Source organism: Amblyomma americanum, unplaced genomic scaffold (genome assembly GCF_052857255.1).
Source record: "Amblyomma americanum isolate KBUSLIRL-KWMA unplaced genomic scaffold, ASM5285725v1 scaffold_19, whole genome shotgun sequence".
NCBI lineage: Eukaryota > Metazoa > Arthropoda > Arachnida > Ixodida > Ixodidae > Amblyomma > Amblyomma americanum.
The window spans coordinates 440,904-457,997 of NW_027526491.1; the positions used below are offsets into that span (position 1 = coordinate 440,904).

Consider the following 17,094-nt stretch of genomic DNA (forward strand, 5'->3'; position numbering starts at 1 on the left):
CAATTATGGCGAAGTGTAGGGTACACTTCAGTTGTACCTAATGTAGGTGTAATTGTTGTTTTCACATTTTCTAAGCGGAAAACAGACTTGGAGGCAAAATTTTGCAACTTGCACAGTTTTTTAGATGACGTCATTGCTTAAAGGGCGCCATCATCGCCGAAACAGCTGATTGTTCTCTGAACAAAAGTAATTTTATTTAAAAGACGTAATTATCACTGCACACACTTAATGTAATATCTAGATGCGTAGTAAGATCAGTTCAGTACGATCTCGGAGATGACGCCGCTGATACGAAGTGTTGAGAGGCGTCAGTCGTGATAACTGGTTCGATGCGGATACGTCTACCTCGGCGGACCACCGATCTGCGCCTCGTTCGCGCGCTTAGCTGCTGCAGATGACATCATGGAGCAAGTAAGAGTGAAGAAGAAACCTAAAAAGAAACAACATTCTGGCCAGCCTCAGGCTTCCACGAGCTCCGCATGCGAGTCCAGCAATCTAGCAGTGACAAGTGCAAAATTGGACGCCGAAGGTGCAGTAGCTTCGCAATCGTGCGACGAGAAGAGCGTTGTTTACGCGACTCCCCAGCCGTCGGCCACTGGTGATAACTGCGATGAGGCAAGCGGCGCTGCTCCTGAAGGTGTGGATTCATCAGCGTGTATCGATGGCACCGATGCAGTGCTGCCCAGCTACCCCGCAGAGGCCGTTACGGAACAACAGGACGATGGCGAAAGGTGCCCGGAAGAGCTCAACGCCGATCAGGTAACGGAAACAGTCACGCTAGCTGCCCCCAAAGTACCAACTGCTCCAGCAGAAAGTCTCGATAGTCACTACGCTTTCCCAAGTTCTTCTCATGCCGCCGCAACAGAGCGTTGCCAGGTTGGTGATACCAAAGCGCCCGCCGCAGTCGCGGTTCGCAGTGACGATGCGCTCAGTCGAAACAGAAGCATTGGCAAGTTGTATCCGGAGCTTTCGGAAATACGCGACAATCGAGAGTCTATGCGCCCGTTCACGGAAGACCAGATACTCATGCTGTACGAAAGCGCCTGGCTGAAAGCGAGAAAAAGCATAGTTGCGGAATTCGTGACCCTCAATGAAGAGCGACACTTGAACCACCACGAGCTCTACAGGCTTCTAGAAAATTACCTGAAGTCCAGGGAGCAACTTGCCTCAACACAGTCTGTTGTGCGCAGCTTACAAGAAGATGTCGCACAGCAAGAAGCATGCCTGTGGGATATTGTGCCGGATGTTGTTAGTGGAAAAGGGAGGTGCGCCGACAACAAGCGAGTCACTGGCGAGCATTATTTTCAGCGCGCGCTGTACAACAATGACGCGGCGTCAGCAATGGCGTCGTCTGCGCAGAAGCTGCTCAAGTTGCTTGGAGAAAAGCATGTCTTGCACATGCACAATGCTCATACACAGCGGGTCCAGATCGATTACTATTTCCAGCTGCTCTTGGATGCTGCTCCTTTCCGGGACATGCCAAAGAATACTCCTGTCAGCAGTGGAACGCAGCCGCAACTTGCGGGCAGTGTTGCTGAACTGAGGACATGCATCAGTGTGCTGTATGTGTTTTTGAGGAAGGCCGTGCAAGATGATGTGTTTGTGAGTGACGTGCAATCGTGGTTGCGCATGCTGGGAAGCCTGCTCTTACGAGTGGCTTCCTTGGCTGATCACTTCTTCCTGCTGAACCATGTGGTGCGGTGTCCACCAGGAATCCACAAGTGGGCCATCAGCCTAGTCCAGATACCAAGCCCCATGCCGCGGCCTGAAAACACCGATTGGCGCCAGGCTACGGTAGGCTGCCAACAGCTGGACTATGCGCTGGCGGCATTGGCCACCATTTTGCTGCCAGTTGAAAGCCGCGCAGAGTACCTTCAACCCCTACAGAGCGCCTTAGAGGCAGCCTCCTGCCACGAGCCATGGGTTGTGCTGGACTCTGATGGTGAGGAAGATGATCCACCTTCAGTGGTCTACTGGAGGGAGAACGACGTTGTGGCTCTGCTGAACCAGGTGCCCTTTGCAGGCATCTTCCAACATCTCCTGTTGGTGGTGTCCGAGGACTACGACGCAGCCAGAACTTCCGAGCAAGGTGTTCTCAAGCTGATTGCAGTGGCTTCGCACTTGGTCTCAATTTTCCATACTGGCCTGAAGACGTTTAACCACTCGCGTTACAAGCAGCTAACCAAGAGAATCAGCCGCTTGATTCGTCACACAGTTCAGTATGTCTCGGACCATTGGAAGAGCTTTCGGCTCACGCAAGGTGCAAATGACACGGCCATTCTTATGCGCCTCCAAATTGAGTATGATCAGTTCTTCCTGCGTGCAGTCAACTGCATATTCTACTCGCAGAGCACAGGCGCGTGGCAGTTCATGGCCGTCCTTCCTTACTCTTGCGTGTCAACAGTTATGCTATGGCAGTTGCTGTGGCTCCTGCACAATAATTACGAAGAAAAGGTGCAGCAGACCCATCTGTCTCCGAGCGAAATCTGTGAACAGTTGCAAGAAAAAGGGCAGAAGCAGAGCTTTGAAGAGAAACTGTGCTCCATGCCTCAGTCGGAGGTGTACTTCTTGCTGACTTCATTTGCTAACATGGCTACCTCCAGAGAAGGGGATGGCCGTGCTTTCACTCATGTGGTGGCCCTGGAAGTCTTCCAAATCACCTACCTGAACCGCAACCTGAGGCAGCTGTTTGCCAAGGAAGGACGTGATCTGCTGTCGTCCCTAGCGCAGAAGGAGCCGTGTGTTGTGTCAGTGCTACTGGACGCTATCGATGACCACATGATGGCACTGGGTGTGATGGCTTGCTACCTGATGCAGTCCATGCCCCTGCACCTGTGGGTTCCCGACAAGCAAGACTTGGACGTCATTTCTCATTTCCTTCTCTATTACCCACTTGACTCGCCCCAGAGCCAGTTGGCTCGACTACTCATCGAGAACCTCAACTACGGCTTCAATGAACAGGGCCAACTTTCTCTGCAACACTGCCTGCACCAACAACTTGCACTTCTGCTCCTCGAAGCCTACAATAAGCTGTGCGTTCCGTTTGAGGCAGCTGGCTATGTCTACAAGCAGGTCCGTTACTTGTCGTATCTGGCAACGGGCACCACTGGCGAGACTTCAACGCCCATGGGCTTTGCTGCCTGGGTATGGACAACCCTCTTCCAACTCAAGCTGCATGCATTTGACAGCAACCACGAATTGCAGCTGCGCCTTGTCATGGATGAAACTCCTCCGCCAGACATTGCACGAGATCTCGAACAGTGCGAGTGGCTCCACCCTCTCCTTCGGGCTAGCAAGGACCTGCGCCCTCCAGCTCTCTTTCTGTCGGTTTCTATCGGGACTATTGGTCACTACCGAGAACAGGTGCTTGGCACTGGCCTGAAGCTCGTATCAACACTGATACTCAATGAGCAGCATGCAGCAGCCGTGAAATGCATAGGTCATATCTTGCCACTCTTTTATTTGCATCAGGACATGCTTTTAGGCAACCAGCAGTTCCTGGAAGATTTACAGCGCTTAGTTTTGGCAGACAACACGTACCTGGCAGCAGCCAAAAGTCTTGTGGGGTCGGAACAGCAAGGCACTGTGCTGAAGGAGCTTGCTGCTATGATGACCTGCCTTGTTCAGCAAGCCAAGCGCTGGGGCCTTCCATCACTTCCCATCAGGCTTTGGACAGCACTGCTATTCCACCTTCCCGACACCCCCATGCACAGAGCAGCCTACAAGCCCAAGGGCCGGGAAAATGTCATGCACCTTCTTGACGTTGTGGTACAGCTGGCCTACTTTGAGGCAGACTGTCTTGACAGTGTGCTGGCACACTTTACAGAACTGCTCGCCACCTTGCCAGCGCCCACAGCATCACAATCCATGATGAGGTCAGTGTTCTCCTACATGCTTGGAAGCCAAAGTGGCTCTTGGCCAGCGATGGTGCCCTTCCAGTCGGCACCGACGTTCCCATGGTTTTCCCTGGCAGGGATGCTTGCAGAAGCTCAGCTACCAGAAGTGGCCACTGCCTGGAAGTCCTTGCTGTCTGCCATAGCAGATTCACCCCAGGTGTCCATGGAAGTCCTCGTCAAGAAAACCATGCAGGCACCCTTGGATGTCCTACTGCTGTACCGATGGGCTTACCAGGCTCTACAGACTGATGCAGACCATCCCGCCTTGCCCCTTATATGGCAGCAATTTTTTTCCCTCTATCTGCAAAGGTGTCCCAATGGTAATAGTGCAGGCCCTCGTTTCTTTGAGAGCACAAGCTATTTCTCTTTGCTGAAGAAAATGAAACGGCGGCTGAGTGAGTTAGCAGACCATAGCTACCAGCGGTGTGCTAACACGGATGAAGAGGAACCATCAAGAGATCTGCTTGAGAGGTTGTTCAAAATGTACCGCACTTTCAGTCTGTGGCTGGAAGAGCCACGCCTTCAGACTGCCAGCATTGACTTCAGTGCCCTGCCATCTCAGTACTGCCCCGATGCGCTGTGTGCCATCATTCAAGGAAACTGCCAGCTCTGGCACGAGCTTGTGTCTCTGGAGGAAGGACAGCGCAAGCTCCAGAGCCTTCAGCAGCTTCCCCAGCGACCGAGTGCCAGCCGCCCCTGCAGAAATCAGCAGCAGCATTGTGAACAAGCCCCCGAAGAACGCATCATCTCTCGGCTCAAGACATATGAAGGCCAGATGCCAGCGCCTTCCATGCCAATGCTTCGACCAATCATTCCCGCCGTGCCTTGCCTTGCACCACAAGTGCGAGAGTTGGTGTCTGCGCAGCTTAGGGTGCTAGTAGGTGAGGCGAGCACAGTCGTTGGCCGGCTGGACAAACTGACCTGCTTGGATCACATTTGCCGGGAGGAACTGTTACCCATTCTCTATGACAACGTTGCTGCGTTTGTGCACCTGTCCGTGCCCTGTGACTACCGTGAGGAGTGCAAAGGCCCGCTACACCTGAGGCTGCAGTACTACGAAGCAAGAGAGGCCCCCGACATTTCGCACAAGATAGAGAAGAACAGGACCGAGTGGATCGCCACTCTGACAGAGCTGCAGCGTGCTCCACCACATGCCAGTTGCTGCGCACAAGTGCAGCTGGAGGCCTGCCTCACTCAGCTGGTTCAGCGGCACCGTCAGGCCACCCCAGGCACGAAGGAGGCACTGCAGAAGCTGGGCAGTGAAGTCTTCTTTGATGTGGTCGGGTTTCTGCACAAGGAGATGGTGCAATACCTTCCTACAAGACAGTTTGTGACCCTCTGCTTGGACATGGTGGGAGAAGAGTTTGTGGCCAACAGGGCGGATCAGTGCCTGCCTGTGCTGCAAGCGATTCTCAACGACCCGAGCATGGTAGGCCATGTGGCTCCTTTCTTCAGTCCAGGAGCAGCAAATGAAGAACAGTATGCCCTCATGTACCAGTCCGTAAGCTCCTGCATCATTCCAAGCCTCTACAATGCTGTGTTTGTGATGCTCTCCAAGTTTGATCTCCCTGGCTGGCTGATCAGCCACGAGCCCAGCAAGGCTGTGCGACAGCAGCTGCTAGTGGCCGTGGAGAAGGCACTTTGCAAGTGTGGCATCAGTCCGCAAGCACCCTTGTTGCCGCTGGTCGAGGTATTCCACCTTCATCTCTACAGCTTGCTGCAGTTCCACTTTCCTGAGCACTACGCGTTCGTCCTTGCCATGCTGCTCAGAGGCACAGAATCCTGCTCCATTGCCGTGACCACCTGGGGCGTGTTTCTGCAAGCACTGGGTTACTGCATGCCTGACAAGGTAGTGAAGACTTACGATGAGGAGTATGCAAAACATCAGTGCCTGTTGACATTGGCTGAAGCTGGGGGAAGTATAGACACTACAGCAGACCACTTCACCGGCCTAAGAAAATCTGACGCCTCCACAGCAAAGAGTGGCTTGTATGGTCGAGTGAGGCCGTTTCTTCCAGTGCTACCCCGTTTCTTCAGTGTCATCGCACACTGCTACATTTGGGAAAAGCTCAAAGCTCCTAGTGCCAACTTGCAAGAGGCTGTAAACATTGTGCTGCGGCTCTATGGACCCTGGCTGGAACTAACCGACGGCAAGAGTATGTGCCTGCCGTGGCTCCCTGGAGACACAAAAGATGCTAGCTGCATGGCAGACTCACTTGTTACTGTACTGGCCTTCTTTCATCGCTGCTGCCAAGATGCCTGGAATGTGAATGTCCTGTCTCTTGCTTGGCAGCACTATTTCATCAAGTATGTGTGGACCAACCCGCCAGAATACATTACCACTGCTGTGCAAACTGCATTTGCCACATTGCCTTGGTCACAGTTTTGTCCCTCCACAGATGACATGAGGCTGGCTTGCAAGCTTTTGGAAGCAAAGTATTCTGGCCACTTGGATTTCCTGGTCAACGTGTTTACGCAAGTGCAGTGGAAGGAACGACTGGACGAAACCCTGCAGCTGGCAGCTGAATGTGTAGTGGAGTACCACTCATGTTTTGCTGAACTGGTTGTCAGCCTTGCATGACACCAAAACATGTCTGCATTTGTGGCCACCACTGTTGGCCCACTGCACGAGCACGAGTGGGGCATGCTGCCTGTGGAACTGGTCAGCCTTGTCCAAAAGAAGCTTGCCTGCAACTGTGATGTGCGCCAGCTTCTGAAAGCAAGCCCCGGAACAGACAAGACAATGCTGGACTTTGTGGCCACCCTGTCGTGCATGTCACCCGGAACCAAGAGAGACCCAAACAAGCAGCTTTCGTTTGTGACCACGCTCGTTGGACTGTATGGCCCGGCCCTGGAAGCTGCCGAAGTTCAGGACGTGACCATGCTCCTGCCGCAGCTGCTCGACCAGTGTCAAATGGTGCAGGGTTCTGTGCCTGTTCTGGGGCGCGCCCTCTCTCTCCTGGACAGTGGCCGCAAGGGCAGCGCGCAAGAGCAGGCACTGCTCGGAGGCCTGCTACCCTGGCTCGACGAACGTCCGGGACATCCAGTCCTGCTGGCTGTGCTGGCAGCAGCCTGCACCAATATCGCGTCAGTGCAACACCTTGTTTGCGTGACGGAAGCCTGCCTCGCTGCGTTTTTCGAAGAAAACACTGCGGCCGACGGTGGCTGGGCGCAGGCGGCAGCCGCTTTCCGGGTTCCCGAGCTGACAGTGGCCGACTTCCGGGAGCAGTGTGCTATGCAGGGTGCGCATCTGACCCAAATGTGCTATCTGATGCACTGTTTGCCGCAGTGCCACTCTCCTGAAGACGAACGTGCTCTGCTGGACCAGCTGGCCGACTGGGTTTCCCAGGGCCGAGCTGGTGGCGAGTCCGAACCCAAGCTGCTGCTGCTCTGGGCCAAGTTGCTGACCCTGAGCCTCCGTCAGCTTGACTTTGGTGGCAGCCCACAAGTGGTAGCTCGCCTCCTGGGAAACTTCTGCGCGACGTTGGGTGTCCTGGGTGAAGACCGTGACACAGGTGGCTTGCTCGGAGCTCTGGGCATGGGCCGCCGCTCAACGGTTTCTGTGCAGTTCAGGTTCTGCTGCCGTGTCGTGGCTGCTTTTGTGGCTGCGCGGCTCACTGACAATGCAGCTGTGGCCAACCAGATGCTCTCACGACTTCAGGTCCTACAGGCCACCAAAGCATACCAGCCCCTGCTGCAAGAGATCCAAGAAGCCCTGAACATTGTGCAAGACACTAGTCTCACTCTTGGAGACAGCCTGCACATGATTCAAACACTTGTGAATTTTTTCTACTGTGAAAAGGCTTACCTAAGGGTCCTCTTCTTTGGCACTGTGTAATGTTTGCTGGAGCTGACTCGGGGTCGAGTTGTCTGTGGCGATGCGAGGGCGTCTTTTATAATTGTAAAATTCTTAGATTGCAGTGCAGCGGAATGCTCGCAGTAAGAGATTTGTGTGCAATCCTTCGTACCCATTTGTTTAAGTCTGGCCTGGCTTGTTCTTTGTTTGAGGTGTGATAAAATTGACAAAACCTGCAGGAATATTGAAGCAGCAGCTATCGTAGCAGAGGAACTCCTCTAAAATTAGCTATCGTCACACACCAGAGGCACCACCATTCTGTTAAGTCAGAATATGTGTGTTGTAAGTGTTGCTGTGCAATGTTTTTATTTTGCCACAGATCACATGCATATAAGCTTAAACCTTTACTTGTGCGACAACTGAATTGAGAAAGAGCCTAACATGTGTGCGAAAATAACCGGCACCTAATAAGTTACTGTGTCGCATAATGAAATTAAGTGCCTCACGTGCAAGCCTTGTTTTTATAATACAACGCTTTACTTTGTACAACTGAATGTCTTTTACGAAACTATAAAAAGCAACTGGGAGTTGTCTGTTAATGCTGTGTCTAGTGTTTGTATGGAAATTTCACCTCTGTAGCTTTGCTGAGCACAACTGACCAAAAACGCATCCTTGCACTTCTATACACACTCTTCTGGGTGGTTCTCCTCGTACGCATTTTGTTGCCTGCATGTAATTATAGTGGACTAAAGCCTCCAGGTTGGGCATCAACTGGTAGCTTGCTAATCAGCTGTCAAGACTGCGGATCATTTCGTGCTGGCGGGGTGGTTATGTGAAGGTGTCTGCACAGCGGTCTTCCATTCCCTTGGCCTATGTAAGAAGCAGCACAGCGGTGTGTCACTAATAGAATCCACAGAAAGAAATGTGTTATCTGAATCTAGTGTTTACGCAGCACCTTATCAGAACAGAGGCGCATGCCTGGAGGCATGCCAGTGTCTCTCTTCAGCTCGAGAGCCTCTTCTCGTCCCAAACTCATGAGCGCAGAAAAAGCCACCCCTATGCATGTGTGACAAATATGCCCTGCATGGTCACATTCGATGAGTTCCAAGCTGCCAGGTTGGGTGACATGCTGAGAGCTTGGATGATGCTGGTACTTCCACAGACTTTAGTTTCCAATAGCACATGTGGAATTCTATTAAGTGGCTAAGAATTTATTTCGGTTGGCAAGGTGCAGTCTGTTTAGATTCCGGAATGACCTACTCTAGACTTAGAGTGAGGAACTGGAACATCAAACTTGTGGCACAGTGGACATGCTCGTGTTCACGCTTGGTCGTACAGCAAGCGCCTTGGAAGGATTCACCATATAGGAGTGCTGGGTTGCCATGATGTGAAATATGCCATGTTGCCTCGGCTAGGGAAGCATATCTAGGCATAGCATATGGGCACATAGACCTCGTCCAGAGTCGTGAATAGAGTTGTCCATCCAGTGACACTGGGTAGCCTGATGCAAACTGGCATGTGTGCAAATTGGGCACACAAGGAACGACCAGGAGTGAACTGCACACAACACTGCTCTCAATTCTGTGTTGGGAGCAACACACAAAGCCATTGCTGGTCTTCTACACTGAGGCACAAAATGCTCGAAAGGCTCGATGATTACCACAATCGAATTACTGGTCTACCTGCTTAATGCAGCATGGAAACAACCTGTACACATTACCGCCACAGTGCAGCAATATCCAATTTGGACGCCTGGCCTCACTTGTGTTTAAATAAATGACAAGTGATAGCTGACACATTAAAATATTTTAGACAGATACCCTCGAGTTCTTGACAAAACCGGCTCAGCCAACTTTGTTAACTGCATTATACGGCTGGCGTGTATTGACCACTGTGCCACATAAGGCACCCAAGGAAGAAAGCCATCCCTGACACCAACTTGAAATCCACTTAGCATGGATGGTTATACTGGTTTCAACGCAACACAATGCCAACAGTAAGACCTAAGGGGACTCTTAAAAATTAATGTCTCGATGATTGATAGCAAAAAAAAGTTAGCAGAAATAATGAGGGGAGGGAGAGATGGGACAATAAAATAGAAATAATGGGAGGGCCAGTTTTAAATCCCATGCAGCTCTTATTAGGCCTGCAGGCTTGTTCTGAGTGAGTTTTTCATCTGTTGTGCCCCTCGAGCTTGACTTCACATACTTAATACTGTGTCTAATCTTACTTGGACTGTTCTGGCCTCTATTTTAGGACCTCCACAGTTGCACTCAACACAACCAGGAACATGGCAGCGGCAGCCAGCACATGTCTAGTATTTTATGACCTTAACATTCACTACAACAGGCAACACTACACAGAAGTGGATATTGAAAGGAACCCTTGCCTTTAGTTGGCCTCTCTGCTTAATTCACAGTAAGCAAGTACTGCTTTTAAATGATGCACTGAATACACCTTGGTACACTTCAGGTCGTACTGAACCAAGTGGCCCAGCTTAAGGCCAGAACAGGGCCCTGAGGCACTGCAATGGACAGCACATTAAGTGACACAAACGAATGCAGCCAAATCTGCTGAATAACAGCAAATACGAGACTACAGCAAGCCTGGCCGCCTTCTCAGTACTGTGACACTGAATGGAGCTAATTTTTAGCACCCACAGTAAAAAGTCTATAGCTTGATCTGCTTAAAAATTGTGACCAGGTAGCTTTAAATATTTCTGCACAAGCATACTGCCACATATAAATACATTTACTTTTACATGTTGTAAATGTAAATGTAATGTAAAATCGGTGCATCTTGACTTATCGGGAAGCATTAATTCTTTGCTCAGCCTCAGCTACCGAAGGCATCCGCTAGTCTAAGTTTTGAATTGTGACAGTCTCTATCGCATTGATACTTAAAAACTTGATTACTTTGCTAGGGTAATGCAGAGAAAAGGGTTGATCACATTTTGCGAATAAGGAACAAATTAAGAACAACTTTAGTGACTGCATTAAATGTTGAGCACTTCAGAGATCTTTATTGCTGTTTAAAATGTGTACACAAAGAAACATGAAAATGTGTACAACAAATAAACAAAAACAGACAACAAGAAACAAATTAAGAAGAATTTGACTCTCTCAAGTGCTAAGAACCTCTGTTATCAATACATGAACTTTAATATGTGTACACAAACTTTAGTGTACAGTGAAATAAATAAACATGTACAACTATAAATGAACAAAAATGCGCAACAAGGAACTAATCAGGAACGATTTTCAGTGACTAGCTTATATGCTGAGCAAAATTTATTGCGTGATTTTCAATGCAGTTTAAAAAGTGCCCACAAACTTTAGTGTACAATGCGATAAATATAAATGAACGAATGTGTATGATAATAGGAACAATCTCAGTGCTCAGCACATTGTGATACAAATTATAAGAACGATCAGTGCTGAGCACATTGTGACCTTTAATGTAGTTAAAATTTGTTAAGATGTGGACACAAACTTTAATATACAATGCAAGAAACAAAAGTGTACAATGCAAGAAACAAAAACACACAAAAATGCACAACAAAGAACAATGTCAATGACTAGCTCATATGCTGCCCACTTAGCTGTGAGTGCAGTTCAAAATACATGTACAAATCTTAGTGTACAACAGAACAAACAAAAATAGCAAAGCTTTATGCATAAAAATAAACAAAAACGCACAGCACAATCAGCTGTCACAGAACTGAGGACAGCTTAAACATGGCTGAATCATACGAGCCCGGGCTCTTCCTGCCTGGACAGCATGGGGCCGACCTGGAGCCTCATGTGGCCCGGTACCAGTGGACCCAGTATGTGTGGGTTGTGGAGACTGCTGCCAATAGACTGTTGCCGAAAGACAGCAGGCACCCCTGCAGGAGGAGCCGAGGCAGGCACTTCAACTACAGCAGAGGACAGATCCTCAGCAGCAGCAACAGCAAGACAGCACTTTCAGCGAAGTCATTAGCTGATCGCTATATTTTCCATATTTCCATATTTTCTTTTGGTAGCTACCGAGATAAACACACACCCGCCTGTAAGATAAAACAATTTAAAACGAAATTTTTTTACAAAGAACTTTGCTTTCCCTTTGCAAGTAGTAGGTATGTCTGCAAAACTTGGCATTAGAGACACGACGATGACTGCCCACTGCCGAGGGCATTACGACATTAACTGAGGGGAACAGGTTTTCTTAAAACTGTATATTTTAAAGCGCTAAAGTCCTCTTAAAATTAAAACTATCAATAAAATGCAACTGGTGATATCTATAGTGCTGATACCATATCATATATCAACCATATCATGCCAGCCACCACATTGCTGATGAAGGTGCCGCTGTCAGTATGAATAAGAATGGAGGCAGCCTGTTTTTTCAGCACACTTTAAAAGAGAATGAAAAAACAGTACTAAACCACACAAAGGAGATGCAAGAAAAAAAATATTAAGGCACCTCAACTTTCTTCTAACAAAAATAGTCCGCTGTGTTCCACTTAGCCTTATCATAAACTGTATACCCGCTCTAGGCGAAGCAGCCCAGCAGCCAGCAGACTGCAAAGTTTAACACACCAAGGTGTCACCATCTGGTCTGGCCTTACTTTCCTTGTTACTGCAAAATAGCATTGTTACCTGTTTGCCACATTATACGCGTCCCACCCAGGTCCATTTCTGCAATGACCGTTAACATTAAACGTGCAACCATTTAACACGTTACATGGACCATGACCAGGGAATATGCCAGGCCATCTGTATCATCTCAAGCTAAGGCGATCAATCATGGTCAGTTCAAACCCAGCAAGCACCATCAAAACAGCAGTGCAAAAGGTGGAGTCAGTGTTCACCTTCACTAGGAAGCCTGTCCCCTGTAGAGATGATGGCAGCACGTCATGACCTGTTCCAATGCAAAAACCAGTAGGAAAGTTCAGCTGGCCAGCGGCTCTTTTGGAATCCGGGAAGCCTTTTGAATGCCTCGATGATTGCACCACGAAGCGGTGAACCTGCATGAGTGACAGTGGGTCAATACATGCTGAAGCGAAGGGCACGTCAATGTAGGGCAATCTAAGTGAAATCTGGCCTGGCATGAAAATTAATGTCGCAGCTGGAGTTCCAGCCAGTCAGTTGTAGGTACATCTCTTGCGAAAGCAAATCTGGTGCGAGACAACCCACTTGTGAGGATCCTAACTGATATCAACTTGTTTATAGAAAATTCCCAGCTGGGATCAGTGGGAACCAATTGGTTCCATATCGTCCCAAATGGGAATTGTTCCATGAACCAGATGGGACCAGTTAGGATATTCACCTGAAAAGATATTAACAGCAAAAAAACTTTCTTGAGACTAGCAAGGCAAGGGAACAAGAGTGCTGCCTCCTGCTGCTGTCATTGCACTGAAACAAGTGAGCCCTGCCACCAAATGTAAGTGGTGCTCAACGATCGAAGTCCACCCTAACTTTGCGGATTGCCACTGACCGACCTCTAACAAAAGCATGTGCCAAACTCACCACAATGAGCCAGGCAGTCGGCCATTTGCTCCAGCAGGGGATCTAACCTCTTCGGAAACTTCTTAGACTCTTCCCAAAGGGGTCCTGCAACATATGAAACAGCAAATTATGGTGCATACAGTGTCATTTGGCCCTTGCCAAATGCCATGCTCCCTTCTAGGATGCTGCACACAACAGGCCTCCGAATAACAGTGCATGAACCTGTGTGTGAGTGGCAGATGGATTCAACATGCAATGTCAAATGTAATGAATAGAAGGCATCACAAGCGCTGGCAGAAAAAAAAAAAACATCCACCCACTCTCACCTTCTAGCAGGCATAGCTACGGCGAGTGGTAAAACCACCATACAAGCGAAAAAAAATTGGAGGACGCTTAAGCTTCACCTTTCAGAGTGGAATGCGACAGCATGTTGCAGCACTGCCAGGGAGTCCATGGAACACCATTGCCCGTTCGGCGCGAAGCCTTGCCAGTTAGGTTACTCTGCTACGTACAGTGAAATGGACGCGCGGAGCGGCAAACCACATAGAAGCGCTGCCAGGTGCCTTGCCAAAACGTACGGGACTCAAGTTGCAGTCGTAGTTGGTCGGCACACAGTTCTCGACAAACCTGATGCCACAAGTGCCAGCATAGCTTCTGCGCCGAATGAACGGCCAGCAAGCCACAAGCTTCGTGATGAACACGCTTTGGATGTGCGCTGTGTTGTTCGCCGCTCACCGCATGATTCCTGCGTGCCGCCCCACTGCGCCTGAACGAAACGATTGGGAGGGGCTGCCGTCGCGAGCTAACTGTTGGGGCAGTGGCCTACATGGTGAGGAGGAGGAGGACAGAGAGGAGGAAATTTTCGCTCACAGCCAACGCCTCCGACAGCGACGACACCGGCTTTTCTGCGACACGGGGCCCTTAACGGCGTTAAAACTGACAGCACACCTGGCAGTAGTACCAGCACCAAATTCCACGCCTGCGCTGTGCACAGTGCACTGTTTGTAGCACCAGAACTCTGGCAGAATGAAAAGCTTCACAATTCACTGTGCTGATGAGCAGGAGATAGGGCAAGTAAGAAAGAGCAACGAGTCAACTCCCAATATTGCTCCTCAGCTACATCAAAAACCAACAGCACTGGGTATGAGTTACAAAGTTTATATTGTTACGTGGTCCAGGAGGGAACGACGCGAGAACGCCCGGGCACAGCACACAGGTCAAGAGCACAGGGCGGCCCACACAGAGCACCAGGCACAGAGCACAGAATCCCAGAGCACGCGCGCCTCCGAGAGACTTCATTCATCTCTTCTTCTATCCGTTGCATGGCCCCCGGTAGCAAAAAACACCGTCTCGGCGGAAATTAGGGCGGAGCAAGGGATTGCGACACATAGGGCTTGAGGCGAGAGACGTGGACAACGTCACTCTGAGATGCACCGGAGGTGGTCTCCGGAAAGGCCGGGGTAATCTCGTAGGTGACGGCGGTGACCTGGCGGAGCACACGGTATGGGCCAACATAGCGGGACATTAGTTTTTCGCAAAGCCCGACACGGCGTGTGGGCGACCAAAGCAAGACGAGGGCTCCAGGGGAAAAAGTTACCATGCGGTGGCGGCGGTCGTAGTAGTCCTGCTGTGGGGCCTGCGAGGCTTGTAGGCGGGAGCGAGCCAGCTGGCGGGCGTGGTCGGCGCGGGCAATAGCGTCGTGGGCATATTCAGATGGCGGGGAAGGAAATGTCGGAAGCAGCGTGTCCAAAGGTAATTGGGGTTCACGACCGTACAACAGATAGAATGGGGAGTAACCGGCAGTGTCATGACGAGAAGAATTGTAGGCGAAGGTCATGTATGGAAGGGCAATGTCGCAGTCCCGATGGTCCGGGGAAACGTACATTGCGAGCATATCCGTGAGAGCTCGGTTGAGGCGCTCTGTAAGACCGTTGGTTTGGGGATGATAGGCGGTGGTCAGCTTATGTTTTGTTGAGCAGGAACGGAGAATGTCGTCGACAACTTTAGTGAGAAAGCAACGGCCGCGGTCGGTGAGAAGTTGGCGGGGTGCACCATGACGGAGGATAAGGTCGTAGAGGAGAAAATCGGCCACGTCGGTAGCAGTACTGGTGGGGAGGGCCCGCGTGATGGCATAGCGAGTAGCATAATCTGTCGCAACGGCAATCCATTTGTTTCCGGAGGTGGACTTTGGAAACGGGCCCAAAAGATCCAAGCCAACACGATAGAATGGCTCAGGGGGCACATCAACAGGCTGGAGCAAACCTGCGGAGAGCATGGCGGGACGTTTCCGGTGTTGGCACTGGTCGCAGGCACGAACATAGCGGCGGACGGACTGGTAGAGACGGGGCCAAAAGAAGCGACGACGCAGGCGAGACACCCAGATGTCCAGCAGATGTCCAGCACCCCCGTGTCGTCGACGACATGACCCAAGATGGCGAGTTGACGGCACGCGAAACGGCACTTAGACGAGTTGAGCTGCAGGCCAGCATGACAAAAGAGGGAAAGAATCTGAGAAAGGAAAACGAGGGCGAAAAGACAATGACGTCATCGAGATAGCACAGGCAGGTGGACCACTTAAAGCCTTGCAAAAGAGCATCCATCATGCGTTCAAATGTGGCTGGTGCGTTGCATAATCCGAAAGGCATAACTTTAAATTGATAAAGGCCATCAGGAGTCACAAAAGCGGTTTTCTCATGGTCCTGTTCATCTACAGCAATTTGCCAGTAGCCGGAGCGAAGATCTATGGACGAGAAAAATTTGGCACCATGGAGGCAGTCAAGCGCGTCATCGATACGCGGCAGGGGGTACACGTCCTTTTTAGTGATCTTATTCAGGTGGCGATAATCAATGCAAAAACGCCATGAGTCATCCTTTTTCCTGACAAGGACGACGGGTGAGGCCCAGGGACTGTGTGAGGGTTCGATAATGTTTTTTTCTAGCATTTTAGTAACTTCCGCATTGATTACTTGACGCTCGGCGTGAGAGACCCAGTAAGGGCGGCGGCGAATGGGAGGGGCATCGCCTGTTTCAATGCGGTGCCTGACGGCGAGAGTTTGACCCAGCGTGGTGTTGTTCACGTCAAAAATATCCGAAAAAGATTCAAGAAGGGCACGAAGCTTGGCAGTTTGATCGGGATGGAGGTCGGTAGCCATCATGGTTGTGAAGGTGTCGGTCGACAGAAGAGACTGCCGGCGCGGTGCGGCGGTTTCTGGAACTGGGGTAGCGGGCAACGTAGCCACGTGGCAAGGAGCGAGAGGGGATAGCGTAGCGACGCAGATGCCGGACGGTAGCACTTGAGAAGTGAGGCCGAAGTTGAGGAAAGGCAGAAAGAGGGCGTTGGCTTGGATGGTGGCAATGGTATGAGGTAGGGCAACGTTACGGGTCAGGAGGAGGTCAAGATTGGGAGTAACGAGATAGTCGCCATCGGGAACTGGGCGAGATGGGGTCAATGGAACAAAAGAGGCGGTTCGGGATGACAGGTGAGCATATGCGGTACTGAACAGTCGCAGTGATACATCAAGTGGGTCTGAATCCAGCGCTGGAAGGGCGAGGTGTAGAACACCCTCCGAGCAGTCAATGAGGGCGGAATGGTCAGTCAAAAAATCTAAGCCGGGGATAAGGTCATGAACACAGGTGGTCAGCACGGTGAACTGAACTGGTATACTCTGGCCGGCAATAGTAACGCGCGCGGTACACATACCGTCCACAGCAGGCGTGCCACCATCCGCGACACACACACGGGACGTTGCAGGCGTGAGGACTTTGCGGAGGCGACGGCGGAGGGCAGCACTCATCACTGATACATGAGCACCGGTGTCAATCAGGGCGCGCACAGGAACACGGTCGATAGTGACGTTCAGAAGATTAGGTCGAGTGGTCGAGAGAGGATTTGTAGTCCGGGTCGTTGATGCAG

At 50.6% G+C, this 17,094-nt stretch overlaps 2 protein-coding genes and 1 pseudogene across 3 annotated transcripts in view; 2 read left to right on the forward strand and 1 right to left on the reverse strand.

The window, feature by feature from the left end:
* The window catches only part of LOC144111955 (uncharacterized), a 319,997-nt gene that overhangs the window by 115,182 nt on the left and 187,721 nt on the right, over nucleotides 1-17,094 (forward strand). The gene's annotated exons all lie outside the window — the stretch shown is intronic.
* Nucleotides 129-8,291, forward strand: LOC144111962 (ectopic P granules protein 5 homolog; annotated as a pseudogene).
* LOC144111938 (uncharacterized) overlaps nucleotides 10,693-17,094 on the reverse strand; it is a 28,615-nt gene continuing 22,213 nt past the window's right edge. Inside the window, exons 4-6 of one of the 2 annotated variants that reach the window (XM_077645029.1) lie at nucleotides 13,203-13,286; nucleotides 12,545-12,700; nucleotides 10,693-11,578 (exon numbers count right to left, since the gene is read on the reverse strand). In XM_077645029.1, the coding sequence (XP_077501155.1) occupies nucleotides 12,588-12,700; nucleotides 13,203-13,286 (197 nt within the window). In that variant the 3' untranslated portion in view covers nucleotides 10,693-11,578; nucleotides 12,545-12,587. Of the gene's footprint in view, nucleotides 11,609-12,544; nucleotides 12,701-13,202; nucleotides 13,287-17,094 lie in introns of both variants that reach the window. The other variant, XM_077645030.1, reaches the window with a different exon arrangement.